General features: G+C 50.1%; 1 protein-coding gene across 1 annotated transcript; it reads left to right on the forward strand.

Moving 5' to 3' along the window:
• The first annotated feature begins 421 nt into the window (after positions 1-421).
• On the forward strand, positions 422-2,060 carry LOC128423872 (cyclin-dependent kinase 5 activator 1-like). Its single transcript, XM_053409431.1, has one exon. The coding sequence runs from the start codon at positions 422-424 to the stop codon at positions 1,367-1,369; it is 948 nt and encodes a 315-aa protein (XP_053265406.1). The 3' UTR covers positions 1,370-2,060.
• Positions 2,061-15,154: the final 13,094 nt, after the last annotated feature.

Below are 15,154 nucleotides of genomic sequence, written 5' to 3' on the forward strand. Positions count from 1 at the left end.
GCTGGAAACTGAGTTGCAAAACCCGGAATTATTCCCAGGACGCAGCAAAGGTGCGCACTGAAAGCCGAGCTTGCAAGTTTGCAAATGGGTGGACTGGAGCAGCAGTTGCAGGATGAGAAGCGCCACAGGCACTGAGGCCACGACGCTGGTGCAACACCGATAAGTCTCCCCACCCCCCACCCCAGCTAGGTGTGTTGGGCCACGTTGGTCTGGCAGTCCATCCCTTGGCAAGGCAGGAGGTGACTTTGCTTCCAGAGGCCCAGTCCAGGCGAGAACACCCCCACCGAGGCAGAATCAGGCCATGAGGCCTGGGCTCCTGCTGGTGGTCGCTTGTAGTGGGCCTGGGGTACTTTGACTCTGCCCCTCGCTCGCCCGCTCCGTCCCAGCGCCCCCTCTTTCCCCTTCCCTTCCCTCTGACGCCATGGGGACGGTGCTGTCCCTCTCTCCGGGCCTGCGGAAAACCAGCCTTTACGACGACGGCTCCTCCAGCTCGCTGGCGCACTACCCCGGCCTGGCGGGCGCCAAGGGCAGCGGCGGCGGTGGGCAGAAGGCCGAGAAGGGGCTCAAGAGACACTCCATGTTCATCCCGGCCTTGACCTGGAAGCGGCTAGTGGCCTCGACCAAGAAAAAGGGGTCGCGGGGCGGCGGGGGCGGCAGCAAGGGCCCCTCGAAGAACAACGGCAACTATGGCCACGCCAAGGATGTGGCCCAGCTGAACCACGAGAACGTCAAAAAGTCCCTCTCCTGCGCCAACCTCGCCAGCTTCGACGGGGCCGAGCCACCGCTGGCACCCCTCAGCTCCAAGCGCTCCTCCGGCACGCTCAAGCCCGGCGTGGTCGGCGGAGGCACCGCGTCGTCCCCCCGGCGGGTGATTGTCCAGGCGTCCACCAGCGAGTTGCTGAAGTGCCTGGGCGAGTTCCTGTGCCGCCGCTGCTTCCGCCTGAAGCACCTGTCGCCCACCGAGCCCATCCTGTGGCTCCGCAGCGTGGACCGCTCCCTGCTGTTGCAGGGTTGGCAAGACCAGGCCTTTGTCACCCCGGCCAACGTGGTCTTCGTCTACCTGCTGTGCCGCGAGATGATCGACGGGGACGCGGTAGCCAGCGAACACGAGCTGCAGGCTGCCCTACTCACTTGCCTCTACCTGTCCTACTCCTACATGGGCAACGAGATCTCCTACCCGCTGAAGCCCTTCCTGGTGGAGGCTTCCAAAGATGTCTTCTGGAACCGCTGCCTGCGCATCATCAATGCCATGAGCGCCAAGATGCTTCGGATCAACGCCGACCCACACTACTTCACCCAGGTCTTCGCCGACCTCAAGAACGAGGGCAACGCCAAGAGGGAAGACTTTGCTCGCATCCTGGACCGGTGACTGGTTCTCCTGGCGAGGACCAGGGACCTGGCCAGATTCACCTGTTCCTTCCTGGTCCCTGGAGGGCAATGGATGCTTGGTGTCCCGGAGGCCTCCTTCTGAGGCCAGGCCTTTGCCAAAACAGACAACTGCTTTCTCTGCTTGCTGCAGTGAGTCAGACGGGCTCAAGGAAGGTGTTGGACGAGGTGGGTGGAGGTGGAATGCTCAGAAATCTATCCGTCTGTCTGTCAGAGCTTTTTTTTTTTTTTAATATAAAGCAACGAGGGAGGAACCCACAAAGGTATCTGGACCTCTGCCACTGTTTTTTGAAAAGGTCAGAAGGGGTTTCCTAAACCCCTTGGTGCCATTTATTCTGATTTATATTTTTTTTTTTGGAACTTCCCAAAAAGCTTTGGCGGGGGGGGGGGTGAGCAGAAAGATCTGGGGAGCAGGAAAATAATTTTTGAAAATTGGGTTGGGTCTAAGAGGCGAACACACAGGGAGAAGCGATTCTGCAGATCTGCCCGTCCGCCTTGGGCACTAATTAAGTGTGGAGGTGCCAGCATTTGTACTTCATTTATTTTTATTTTTTAAATGAGGCTAGCTCCTCCCTCTGCATTTCCAGACCCCTTTTTCTGGGGGTCTTGCTGCCCTCGCTCAGCTCTGCCCTCAGCACCAAGTCCGTTTGCAACCGCTGCTAGAATTCTCCCGTCCTCATTGCCCTCCTGGAGTCGAATCGGGTGTGTTGCTTGTGCAAAAGGATGGGGAAAGGGTTCCTTCGAGGCAGGAGTGGAAGACGCAGGCCTGACCCTTGGGCTTTGCTTACTCTTTGGGGTTTAGTTCTGCGGTGGGAGGCAGAGGGAGGAAAGAGGTGGGGAAATTGAGGAGCCACACAATGAATTCTGAGTAAGGGCCACATTGCACATCACCTGATCTGCATCAATCTGCTTCTTAAGTTCAGGGTCACTGTCTCCCCCTCCCCCACCCCGAAGACAGCCAATAGGGTCTGATCAGGATCAGGGTCTCCGACACAAGGGGAACAGGACCCACTGCAGTTCCAGAACTGAGCTCCCTGTGCTGCACTTTGCATTGCCAAAAAAGGAGGCCTCTCATGTTTCCATGTGACCTCCCCTTTGCCCTGTAAACTACAAACTCCAGGCCCTGAATCTGGATTGCGACCACAGCAAGGGTCACGGCCCCCTAACCCTCACAGGGGTGGAGTCCCTTGTGCTGGCAGTTTATGCAGGGGGCCCTTAATTAAGGGCAGAATTATTTGCAAAGTAGGGTGAGTACCCAAGGAGAGCTTGCTGGATCAGACCAATGGCGTATTTAGTCCAGCATCCTGTTCTCCCAGATGCCTGTGAGAAGCATGGGAGCAGGATTCGAACACAGGAGCGATCTCCCTTCCTACGGTTTCTAGCACCTGGTATTCAGAATCATGGCTGCCTCTGGGGGCTGAGTCTAGTAGCCGTAGATAGCCCTCTCCTCCACCTGGGATTTGGTCCAGCCCTCTTTTAAAGCCTTCTAGGATGTGTTGTATGGGATGCGGGTGGCGCTGTGGGTTAAACCACAGAGCCTAGGACTTGCCGACCAGAAGGTCGGCGGTTCGAATCCCCGCGACAGGGTGAGCTCCCGTTGCTCGGTCACTGCTCTTGCCAACCTAGCAGTTCAAAAGCACACCAGTGCAAGTAGATAAATAGGTACCGCTCCGGCGGGAAGGTAAACGGCGTTTCCGTGCACTGCTCTGGTTCTCCAGAAGTGGCTTAGTCCTGCTGGCCACATGACCCGGAAGCTGTACGCCGGCTCCCTCGGCTAATAAAGCGAGATGAGCGCCGCAACCCCAGAGTCGGCCACGACTGGACCTAATGGTCAGGGGTCCCTTTACCTTTACCTTAGGATGTGTTGTCACAGCTGGGATGACCACACAGATGACCAAAACAATCGCTTGCAGGCCGCAGTATTATCGGGGACACCAGAGAAGCAGTGTGAGACCCCGGAAAGGCATTCCAAGATCCTTTGCAATGCGCTGAGGGTCAATGTGCCTTTGTTGGGTTGTACATTTGCGGGGGGACGACTTCGGTCTTTCAAATTTTAGCGATGCTTTATGCAAGTCCAAAAATTGGTACCCACCCAAACCTCTCACCTTCCCTTCTGCTCAATTCACTATGTCATACTTGCTGTGCTGTGAAACCAGTTGCTCTCTCTGCCCTATATCTGCCTCTGACAATAGCTTGGACATTTCCTGCTCTTTCCGCATGGAAGTGTAGATTCCCCGGGTCTGCATACAAGGCCACACCAGTTTCGAACCCGTTTAGCGGTTGCTTCTTCCCCAAACGACTCCTGGAAAACTTATGGTAGTTTTCTAAGCTGCTGGATATTCCCTGCTGGCCATCACAGGGCTGCCGTTCCCTAGGGAGAGGACGATGTTTACAGGGAGATTTTAAAAAGCCCAGTCCTGCCTGCAAGATTATAGTCTGACAGACACAGCACAAAAGGAAAAAGAGTTGGAGGAGGAGGAGGGAGGAGGAATAAAAAAAAAAGCTAACTCAGGCAACCAGTTTTTGTAACAACTAGCTGGGATGCAGATAGTTAGCCTGATGGATAAGTGGAAGAAATCAGCAGGGCAGATTCCCTTTGTTATTTGCCTGTCGTTTGAGAAATTTGACAACAGGCTATGTTTGGGTTTGCCCTGATGGTATCCTTACGGAAATTGCCAAGCAGGTGAGCAGAGCATCATGGGAGTTGTGGTTCAAAGCAGCCCGTTTGGCAAAGGCTGGCATAAGATATAGTTGGAAGGAAATCACAGTGGCGTTGGCCAGTTCACGCTGTCTGTTGTCTGACCTTCATGGCATGTTGATGTGGAGATCAGGAACAGAACTTACACCCCAAAGGTATTATTTACAGCCAGTATTAACCAGCCTGGCCTTCTCCAACCCAAAAGACAAAAGGGAAGCTAACATGGCGGAAAATGGTCTGCCTTTTCTCTCGCTCAACCTCAGTTGCTCCCCAGTTTGCAAGTGGACCCCTCATATTATTATTCTACCAAACTTTTAGAAGACATCTGAAGGCAGCCCTGTTTAGGGAAGCTTTTAATGTCTGATGTATTATGGTATTTTAATATTTTGTGGGAAGCCGCCCAGAGTGGCTGGGGAAGCCCAGCCAGATGGGCGGGGTATAAATAACAAATTATTATTAATTATTAAATTATTATATTCTCCCCCATTCCCAATCTGTGCCTTCGGGCTCCAAGATGGAGGCTTGCCCCCCTCCCAAACTGCCATTTCGGGAAGCGGCAAACATTGAGATATGTATGAGGTTTATACCTTTTCCTCCAAAGATATCAAGGGGGCATACATGGCTCTTCACCCCCTCCCCAATTCATCGCCACAACAACCCTGTAAAGTAGGCGAGCGTCACCCAGCTTCGTGTTCAAGTGCAGATTCGAACCTGCGTCTCTCCAGGTCCTGGGCCAACGCTCTAACCACTAGGCCACCCTGGCTCTCCTCAGAGCCCCCTTATAAGGAGACATGGCAGTCGGGTGCCCCGGTGGCAAGAATGGCCTGGATTGGCTGGTTGGCCTGCCAGTCTCCCAGCCCCTGGTCAGGTGACCAGCCTTTTTGTCAGCTTCTCTTCCCGCGTAGCAACAGCATCATGGCAACCGGGATGGGAAGAAGCAGACAGGCCCAGATGTTCCCATCTGCTGCCTGAATAAAGACCCAGGAACCCAATTTGTGTGTGGCACCTGGTCACCCATAGCTCCTGCCCCAAGGAACCCTGGGAATTGTAGTTGGACAGAGGAAGCCGCCTTGCAAGGAGTCAGGCAACTGGTCCATCCAGCCGAGTCAGGCCCAGCCTTTGCCAACTTGGCGCCCCCAGATGTTTTGCAGCTGCCGAAGATCTGGAGGGCACCAGGTTGGCGGAGGCTGAGGGAGCCCAATATTGTCCTCACGGTCCGGCAGGGCCTCAGACAGGGAGTCTGCATGCCTTATTATTATTATTATTATTATTATTATTATTATTATTATTATTAAAATTTGTATACTGTCCTTCATCCGCAGATCTCAGGGCGACTCGCAACATAAAAACACAATATAAAATAAAACACAAACCAAAGTTCTCATACACAGACACACGACTAGCCTGCATTTTGAGAGAAAAGAAAATTTGACCTCTTCCTCCCCCCCCTTTTTAAAAAAAACCCTGTGTACATATATATAACATTATCTCTTGTTGATTTCCATGGCAACTGGCAAAATTTGCAGGTTGCAGCTGAACCACCAGCAGAGAGAGGTTGTGTGTGTGTTTCGAGACAGAATCTAGAGTTTTCTTTAAGAAAAGAAAAGAAAAAAGCCTTTAACTCCTTCACCCGATGAAAGGGCTCCTTTATTAAGGAACAAAACCTTTCTTTTTCGTGGTATGAAGTCCTAGTCTTATGCTAAAAGGTCTCTTGCTTGTCTATAGAAACCTTCAGTAAATTCCCCCAGAATTTTCCTTTTTTGCAGGTCACCGAAGGGAGGCAGGAAGCAATCAGATGCTATTCTTTAAATAGCACAATTCGATATAGGGGAGGATGGAGACCAGGGGATGGGAGCAACATCAGGCCCTGTGATTGGCAGGCAGCACGGACCCTTCCGATTGGTCATCTGAGAAATGTGTTGGCCGACACCTCCATTTAGGACTGGGGGGGCATAAACCATTCGCCTGCGCTGGGTGCCAAATTTTGGCGTCGCCCGGGGTGGAAAATCTGCCACCCGATCTAAAAGGAGTCTAGAAACAATTTGTGGGACAAAATGGTGGCTACCTTTGGTCTCAAGTGATGGGGATCCCAGTTGCTGGAAAACAAGTTATTTATTTCATTGAACTATACCCCACCTTTTTCTCCAGGGAGCTCAAGGTGGTTCTCTCCCTCTCCTCATTTAATAATAATAATAATAATAATAATAATAATAATAATAATTTATATCCTGTCCTCCCCAGCTGAATCTGGACTCACAACAACCTTGCGAGGTAGTATGGGCTAAGAGGCAGGGACTGACTAGCCAGTGAGCTTCAGGACCGAGTGGTGATTCGAACCCTGGTCCCTCTCAGGTCTCGGTCTGACACTCTAACCGTTTGGCAAGCAATGACGCAAGAGGGATTGGATTCTCATCCCTTGTTGCAAACATTAGTTTGGTCACTGTGGAAAAGAGGGTTCTGGGTTTGGTGGGTCTTTGGTCTGATCTAGTAAAGCTGTTCTTCTGCCAGGACTACGGATCAGGTCTATCTGCTGTCCCCAGGCCACAGAAGCGTGTGCTTCTGCACCAAACACGGTCGCCCGCATTTTAATTCGAGAAGGCAGACTGGATCCTCCTCGCCGTCGGAACAGATCCGTTTAGTTCGAATTGAATGTCAACGTTTAGGCAACACGATGACCATATACATACGTAATAAAGGTAAAGGAACCGCTGACCATTAGGTCCAGTCGTGGACAACTCTGGGGTTGCGGCGCTCATCTCGCTTTATTGGCCGAGGGAGCTGGCATACATGTGTCCAGCATGACTAAGCCGCTTCTGGCGAACCAGAGCAGCGCATGGAAATGCTGTTTACCTTCCCGCCACAGTGGTACCTATTTATCTACTTGCATTTTGACATGCTTTCGAACTGCTAGGTTGGCAGGAGCAGGGACTGAGCAACGGGAGCTCACCCCGTAGCGGCGCCACCAACCTTCTGATTGGCAAGCCCTAGGCTCTGTGGTTTAACCCACAGCGCCACCCGCGTCCCTCCATACATACGTGATAGACAATCTTTATAGAATTCCTTCAAACAATAACAAGTTCAAAATGAAATATTAGTCACAAAGTCTCTGGAAACCTTTCAATGAAGCGAGGTGCCAAACTTTGTACGATGAAAGATAAGCTGTGGAGCTTTGTGTATTCAGCATATATAATGTCCAACACTGAACAGAGATGAATGCTCCACAGCGTTTGATATTTTCATTCGCATATATTCGTTCGAAATAAGATGGGTTTATGAAGCAATTCTATATCCTCCCACCACGCTGACGAAGATCTACGAAACAGCAGTCAATATCCGGAATCTCTGTTCAGTGTCGGACATTATATTTGCTGAATACACAAAACTCCACAGCTTACCTTTCATCGTACAAAGTTTGATACCTCACTTCATTTAAAGATTTTCAGAGACTTTGTGTCTAAGATTTTGTTTTGAACTTGTTATTGTATTGTTATTCTATAAAGATTGTCTATAAATTATTATTATTATTATTATTATTATTATTATTATTATTATTATTATTTATGCATATGGTCATCGTGTTGCCTAAACATTGTCGACGTTCTCTTTTGCAACACAGGGGTTTGTTTAGTTCGAATTGAATAGCAGGAGGAAACAGATATGCTCAAGGTGAACTTTTGTAAACGATGGGTCTTGATGGAGCCCAAACTAACGTCACACAAATAGAAAGTCATCGCCAGGCTTCAAGAAGCCCCAAGTTTCCCAGAGATTTTTTTTTTTAAAAAAAAGTTAGAAGGAAAGAAATCTGGGGAGGGGGGTTGCCCTCAAAACATCCCAGAGAAGATCATATATGCTCAGTGGTTGCAAAATTCTCACTGGGGGGAATGGAATGGGGCGACAGGAATGCGGAGCAAAACGTGTCACCCTGCAACTTTTTGCTGCAGGTCGTACTTCTTAGATTCAACAGGACCTGTGGAGAAAGGGGAGGTTGAGAAAGATAGAGAGGTGTGTGTGTGTGTGTGTGATGGTCACATCGATGTGCCGCCTGAACTTCCCCGTCAATCTCAGCAAAACGCTGGCGTACCTAGGACCTGAAGCCCGAGGCCGTGAAATACTGTATTTTTCGCTCTATAAGACGCACCAGACCACAAGACACACCTAGTTTTTGGAGGAGGAAAACAAGGGGGGAAAAATTCTGAATCTCAGAAGCCAGAACAGCAAGAGGGATTGCTGCGCAATGAAAGCAGCAATCCCTCTTGTTGTTCTGGCTTCTGTGATAGCTGCGCAGCCTGCATTCGCTCCATAAGACGCACACACATTTCCCCTTACTTTTTAGGAGGGGAAAAGTGAGTCTTATAGAGCAAAAAATACGGTATTTGCCCTCTCTGCTTTGGCTAGCCAAAAGGCCTGCAGAATTTCCTCGCCGGCGAGAGGGCTGCAATCCCAGTTGCTATGTGATCCCCCAATCTCTGCGTTATGTAAGACAGCCTTTGCCAACTTGGTGCCATTCAAATGTTTTGGACCACAGCTCCCATCAAGCTGTGTGGTCTGATGCTGGGGCTGGTGGGAGTTGCAGAATCGTACAGTTGAAAGGGACCCCACAAGGTCATCCAGCCCAACCCCGCCTGCAATGCAGGATTCCCAGCTACAGAACCCCCACCCAGCGTTTCCTGCACTTGCCACATTTACAGCCCCACAAGCAGGGCAAACCCAGCCTTCGTCAACCTGGTGTCCGCCAGACGTTTAGGACTCCAACGCCCATCTGTGGCTGATGGGCTGATGGTCAGGGGCCAGCAGTCAGCTTCGCCTGCTGAACAGCAGCCTGAAGGGGGAGAAGGCAGAGTGACTTCACCTGTAGCTGATCAGCCTTCAAGGAAGCGGAGGAGAAGGCATTGTTGAGAACCAGCTGGCTTCTGCCTCCTTAAGCAGAGCTCTCGGATGATGTGGTTCTTGGCCTTACCTTGAGGCTTTCTGTTCTACATCTGGACCCTTGGTTTTGTGACTAAGGGCCTCAAGCTCTACCAACTTCATATGCTGAGCACATCTCAGAGACTCTTGTCTCCAACAGGCTCTGCACAACAGGACCATGACACCGATGGGATTTGGAGTCCGTAAACATCTGCCATGGGGGAACATCCCAGTTGATGAAGGCTGACATGAGAGCTTTACAGAAATGAAACCCAGCTGCCTTAAACATAGCCAGACCGCTGGCCAGTCTAGTAATGTCTACTCCAGGCAGTGCTTATTTTTCTAGAAAAAGAGGTGCTGGAACTCGCCATGAACACCTCTGTCTTTCTCTTAGAACGACAGTGGTGTCCACCTGAGATGTGCCGGGATATTGTATTTTAGTGTTTTGTTGGAAGCTGCCCAGAGTGGCTGGGAAAACCCAGCCAGATGGGTGGGGTATAAATAATAAATTATTATTATTATTATTATAACTGAGTTCCGGCGAGTTCTGACTGAAAAAAAGTCCTGGCTCCAGCAGTGGAGAACCTCCAGTTGCCCAGATGATGTCAAACCCCAGTGTTGAAAGACCTACATTGGCTCCCAGTACGTTTCCGAGCACAATTCAAAGTGTTGCTGCTGACCTTGAACTCCCTAAACGGCCTCGGTCCAGTAGACCTGAAGGAGCGTCTCCACCCCCATCGTTCTGCCCAGACACTGAGGTCCAGCTCCGAGGGCCTTCTGGTGGTTCCCTCCCTGCGAGAAGCCAAGTTACAGGGAACCAGGCAGAGGGCCTTCTCGGTGGTGGCACCCGCCCTGTGGAACGCCCTCCCGCCAGATGTCAAAGAGAAGAACAACTACCAGACTTTTAGAAGACACCTGAAGGCAGCCCTGTTTAGGGAAGCTTTTAATGTTTGATGCATTACTGTATTTTAATATTTTTTTGGAAGCCACCCACAATGGCTGGGGAGGCCCGGCCAGATGGGCGGGGTATAAATAATAAATTATTATTATTATTATTATTATTATTATTATTATTATTATTATTAGACTCCACCTGGGGCCGTTGAGAGTTCAGCATCCAACACTACCTGCACGGCCGCAGGTTCTTGACCCCTGCTCTGATTGACAGCAGGTCCACAAGAGAAGGGGAATCTTTCCTAGCCACCTGAATCTGACCCCTTTAAACAGGCGTTTGAACCCTGAGCTCTGGCCCCCAAGCCCTGCCACACACATGCCAGGTCCTTCTGTATAGGATATTTACGTAGCTGGAGAGAAGCAGAATTGAGAGAGAGAAACCATCACATTATAGAGGCACACACAAACCGTACTGCTACCTGCACACATATATTTTTATACGTGAGGATATCTGTAATAATGGGGTTCGGCTGTTGACTTCTTTTTATAAAATATCCAGGTTCTGCAACTGCGGGGCTCATCCAGATAACGGCTTCTCGACACCCCTGATCTAGAACTGGGGCAGATGCACCAAGCTGGGAATAACTGCTCGAAGAAATATTCCCTTCACAGGGGTGGTGGAAAGTGACCTGTTTGGACAGCCAAGCCCGTGTGTGTATTTGATGACCAAACAAGCACAGAAATCAAAAAGGGCACCAAATTAAACCCCTTAAGAACCTCGGTTCCCTTACAAAAGCCAAGTTTCTAGGTCTTATGGGTTTGAAAGACACACTTGCATCTAGAGAAGCCCCATGTCCTTTCCCCTACAAATTTGCATCGTTGATACAAGCTGCAGGATTCCTCGTTGGTTGGCACATAATTTGATGGTGACATGTGGATATTATTATTATTATTTAAGGGAAAAATACAGGGAGCCCTATGCATAGCCCAAGCTAGCCCCATCCTAGCCAATGGATGCAGCCTGGGCCATTATGGTTGTAACCTACAGATTTGGACTGGGGGGAAGAACCCCGTCCTCGAAAAAGCAGGAAAAGCCAGTCGGGTAAACCCCTGGAGACTACAAACGCACACCCCGCCAAAGGGACTCTTTTAACTCTTGGGCCTCTGGGAGATTTTTGATCCCACTCATCTGCTGCTAAAAAAACAAAATGGCAAGTTCCCCTTCGGTGGAAATGCTGATATGTAGATATAATAATGTAAATAGCTTTCCTAAAGGGGTGGGGTGGGGAAAATGGACGTTGTGCATGTTGAGATGTATCTATTTAATTTCCGTCTTTCTTTCTCTCCCTGTGGTTCCTTTTCCTCTTTTTTGGAACGGTTTGCTTTGTAATTTTAAAAGGATGGGGAGCCTCCCGCAAAAAAATGTGCTGGATTACCAGATGACCAGGACCGTTCCTTTTCCTGATGCAATAGGACTGAACGTTTATTTTCAATACCGAGGCAACGGTTGCTCTTTCAAACCTCTATTGATTCCTCTGGTGGGATTTTTTCAGCAACTTTCTCAATGGGGGTTGAGGGGAGCCTGGGGGACAAAAACGCGACCTCAAAATCTGCCCCCTCGCCCTCTCGGGCAAGGAAAAATTCTTCTTCTTTAGCCGGCCAGTGGCTTCCAGTCTGCAAGGAAGGCTGGACTGCAAAACACAACCAGGACTGTTTAGCCTATCCCAGGCCTGCCCTGTGCTGAATGAGGAACCCAAAAGATATTTAAAGTTTTGGAAAAACAAACCCAGCCCTCATCCAGAGGGCATTTGAAATCTCTTTGTATGATATTTACTATCTGAGTCTTGCCTAAGTGTTTGATTTCTACGTTGTATTGACCTGTATCATTTGCGGGGAGCAAACCGGAAGGGGAGATTTCTGTGGGGCGGGGAGGGGCGGGGTGGTGATTGCTGACCATGGCACTTTATGCAAAATAAAATAAAATCAGAAGAAATGTTAACTGTTGTTTTTTTTTAAGAAGAAAATGGAATGCCAGAAATGAAAAAATCTCTTCTGAATTTAATGTCTGTAACCACAAGGTATCAATTCTTCGGCGATCAGCCTTCTTCGCCGAAGAATGGATGCTTTTGAATTCTGGTGCTGGAGGAGACTCTTGAGAGTCCCATGGACTGCAAGAAGATCAAACCTCTCCATTCTGAAGGAAATCAGCCCTGAGTGCTCACTGGGAGGACAGATCCTGAAGCTGAGGCTCCAAGACTTTGGCCACCTCATGAGAAGAGAAGACTCCCTGGAAAAGACCCTGATGTTGGGAAAGATGGAGGGCACAAGGAGAAGGGGACGACGGAGGACGAGATGGTTGGATGGTGTTCGCGAAGCTGCCAGCATGAGTTTGACCAAACTGCGGGAGGCAGTGGAAGACAGGAGTGCCTGGCGTGCTCTGGTCCAGGGGGTCACGAAGAGGTGGACACGACTAAACGACTAAACAGCCACAACCACAAGGCAGTTCTTGCTGTGGGGCAGGGCTGTTGGGTGGATTGCTCCAAAGCAACACCCACAATTCAACAGGGAAGTATAGAATTGTAGAGTTGGAAGGGACCCCCAGAGATCATCCAGTCCAACCCCCTGCAATAACAAAAGAATCCCTGACAGGTGCTTATAAACCTCCAATAAAGGACAGTCCATCACCTCCCAAGGGAGACCGTTCCACTGTTGAGCAGATCTCGGGGTCAGAAGGTTCTCCCTAGTGTTTAGTCAGAATCTCCTTATTTAGTGAGACACCTGAATCTCTAGGCGATGTGCTAGCGAGTTGAGAAACGTGCAAGAGATGGTTGGAACACCCGTCGGTGTGCTGGGCCTGGGGGGTAACCCTTGAAACACTGTCCAGGACCGGTCCAGAATCCGAAGGTTCCGCGAGGAGTCAGTCCGACAGGGCCAAGGCAGGATTCGAGGCAGGAAACCAGGCAAGGACAGGTACAGGATCTCAGGCAGGATCTGGTGTACAGCAACGTTGCTCCCGCAACCTGGGGCAGGGTCCGACAGCCTTTTATCTTTGTCGGGGTAGCGGCCAGTCCTGATCTCCTAGCGACTCACCTCCCTGTCTCACCCAAAGGCAAGCACTCCTCCTGCGAGTACTCAGGTCTTTCCTTCTCTCAGACCTCAGTCTCTGCAGCTCGGGAGACGTCGGTGGGTTACTAGACCCAGAAGCCGCCTCAGCCTCCCCTGACCCAACCAGCAGTGGAGCAGCTGTGAGTGATGGCCCAGCTGGAGGCAACAAGGGAATCCCCGCATCTGGAGCCCGGGCAGGCTCAGGGTCCTGACTCGGCCCAGCTGGTGCTTGTTGCAGGGGAACCTGTGCAGACTGGGACTCTTCAGGATCAGGCCCCAGACTTGGTTCAGATGCTGCCTGAGGCAAAGGATCCGGTGCAGACTGAGACTCCTCTGGTTCCGAGTCCGAGCCCCAATCCCAAGCCATCACAATCGGAACGCAAAACATCAGCTCAACCCACCATCTGGGAGACGGGGGCCTCTCAGCAACCCAGAACAGAAGCAGCGTATTTGGGACTACAACTCCCAGCATCCTCAGCCAGCACAGCTGATGGGAGTTGTAGTCCAAAGCTGGGAGCGCCAGCTTTGGGGCAGGCTGCGGTAGTTGTTTTAGGAAATGTAGGAAGCTACCTTATGCAATGCGGGTGAGACGCGGGTGGCGCTGTGGGTTAAAGCCTCAGCGCCTAGGACTTGCTGATCGAAAGGTTGGTGGTTCGAATCCCCGCGGCAGGGTGAGCTCCCGTTGCTTGGTCCCAGCGCCGGCCAACCTAGCAGTTCGAAAGCACCCCCGGGTGCAAGTAGATAAATAGGGACCGCTTACTAGCGGGAAGGTAAACAGCGTTCCGTGTGCTGCGCTGGCTCGCCAGATGCAGCTTTGTCATGCTGGCCACGTGACCCGGAAGTGTCTCCGGACAGCGCTGGCCCCCGGCCTCTTGAGTGAGATGGGCGCACAACCCTTGAGTCAGATACGACTGGCCCGTACGGGCAGGGGTACCTTTACCTTTACCTTATGCAATGTAGCATCACGGGACGGTTGGACGCAGAGGAATGGTGGAAGGAACAGGTTGGGGAAGAAGGTGCAGAGTCTGGGCGGGCGGCGGCAGGACAACGATAAGTAGAGAAAAGTAGAGAAAAGGAGAAGACGGATAAGACTGGAAAGAGGAGGTGTCAGAATCTGAAGAAGTACAGTGGTACCTCTGGTTAAGTACCGTATTTTTTGCTCTATAAGACTCACTTTTTCCCTCCTAAAATGTAAGGGGAAGTGTGTCTGCGTCTTATGGAGCGAATGCAGGCTGCACAGCTATCCCAGAAGCCAGAACAGCAAGAGGGATCGCTGCTTTCGCTGTGCAGTGATCCCTCTTGCTGTTCTGGCTTCTGGGATTCAGAATATTTTTTTTCTTGTTTTCCTCCTCCAAACTAGGTGTGTCTTGTGGTCTGGTGTTTCTTATAGAGCGAAAAATACGGTACTTAATTCATTCTGGAGGTCTGTTCTTAACTTGAAACTGTTCTTAACCTGAAGCACCACTTTAGCTAATGGGGCCTCCTGCTGCTGCCACGCCGCCAAAGCACAATTTCTGTTCTCATCCTGAAGCAAAGTTCTTAACCTGAAGCACTATTTCTGAGTTAGCAGAGTCTGTAACCTGAAGCGTCTGTAACCCGAGGTACCACTATAACAGGTTTTAGTGAGCTGGGAGAGTCTGTGGCAGAAAAAAATCCAGTACGGTGGTACCTCGGGTTACATGCAGAATTGGACAAAATGACAGAAAGGATTCGAAACCTGCGGGACCAGAGATTCACAGAAGATTGGAAGAAATATACGAACTATTTGCAGAGCCACTGTAATCGACAAATTACACTAGTAGGACTGCAAGAAGTTTTGTAAGGAGAAATATATGAAACATTGCAAAGCAGAGAAACAAGAGAGAAATTAGTTTTGAGAGTTAAATGCAATAGTGGAAGTATGAAATGTATATTAGGTGAATAGATTGGATAATTTTCAGATGTGATTGATGGAAGTAAAAAAAAAAGGTGCAAGAAATGAAAGTACGTTTAATTACTGTTGAAAATGATATGTTGAAAATTAAATTTTAAAATTTTAAAAAAGAGAAACCCTGCCAGTCAGTTCCTGCAATACTGAGATAACTGGACCAGATGAGGCTGCTTCTTCTTAGGGCCAGCAAACCCACAGTCGTCTCCTCATCCATCCTGGTTCATCCTTTCGTGCTC

The sequence above is a fragment of the Podarcis raffonei genome, chromosome 12 (assembly GCF_027172205.1).
Source record: "Podarcis raffonei isolate rPodRaf1 chromosome 12, rPodRaf1.pri, whole genome shotgun sequence".
Classification (NCBI taxonomy): Eukaryota; Metazoa; Chordata; class Lepidosauria; order Squamata; family Lacertidae; genus Podarcis; species Podarcis raffonei.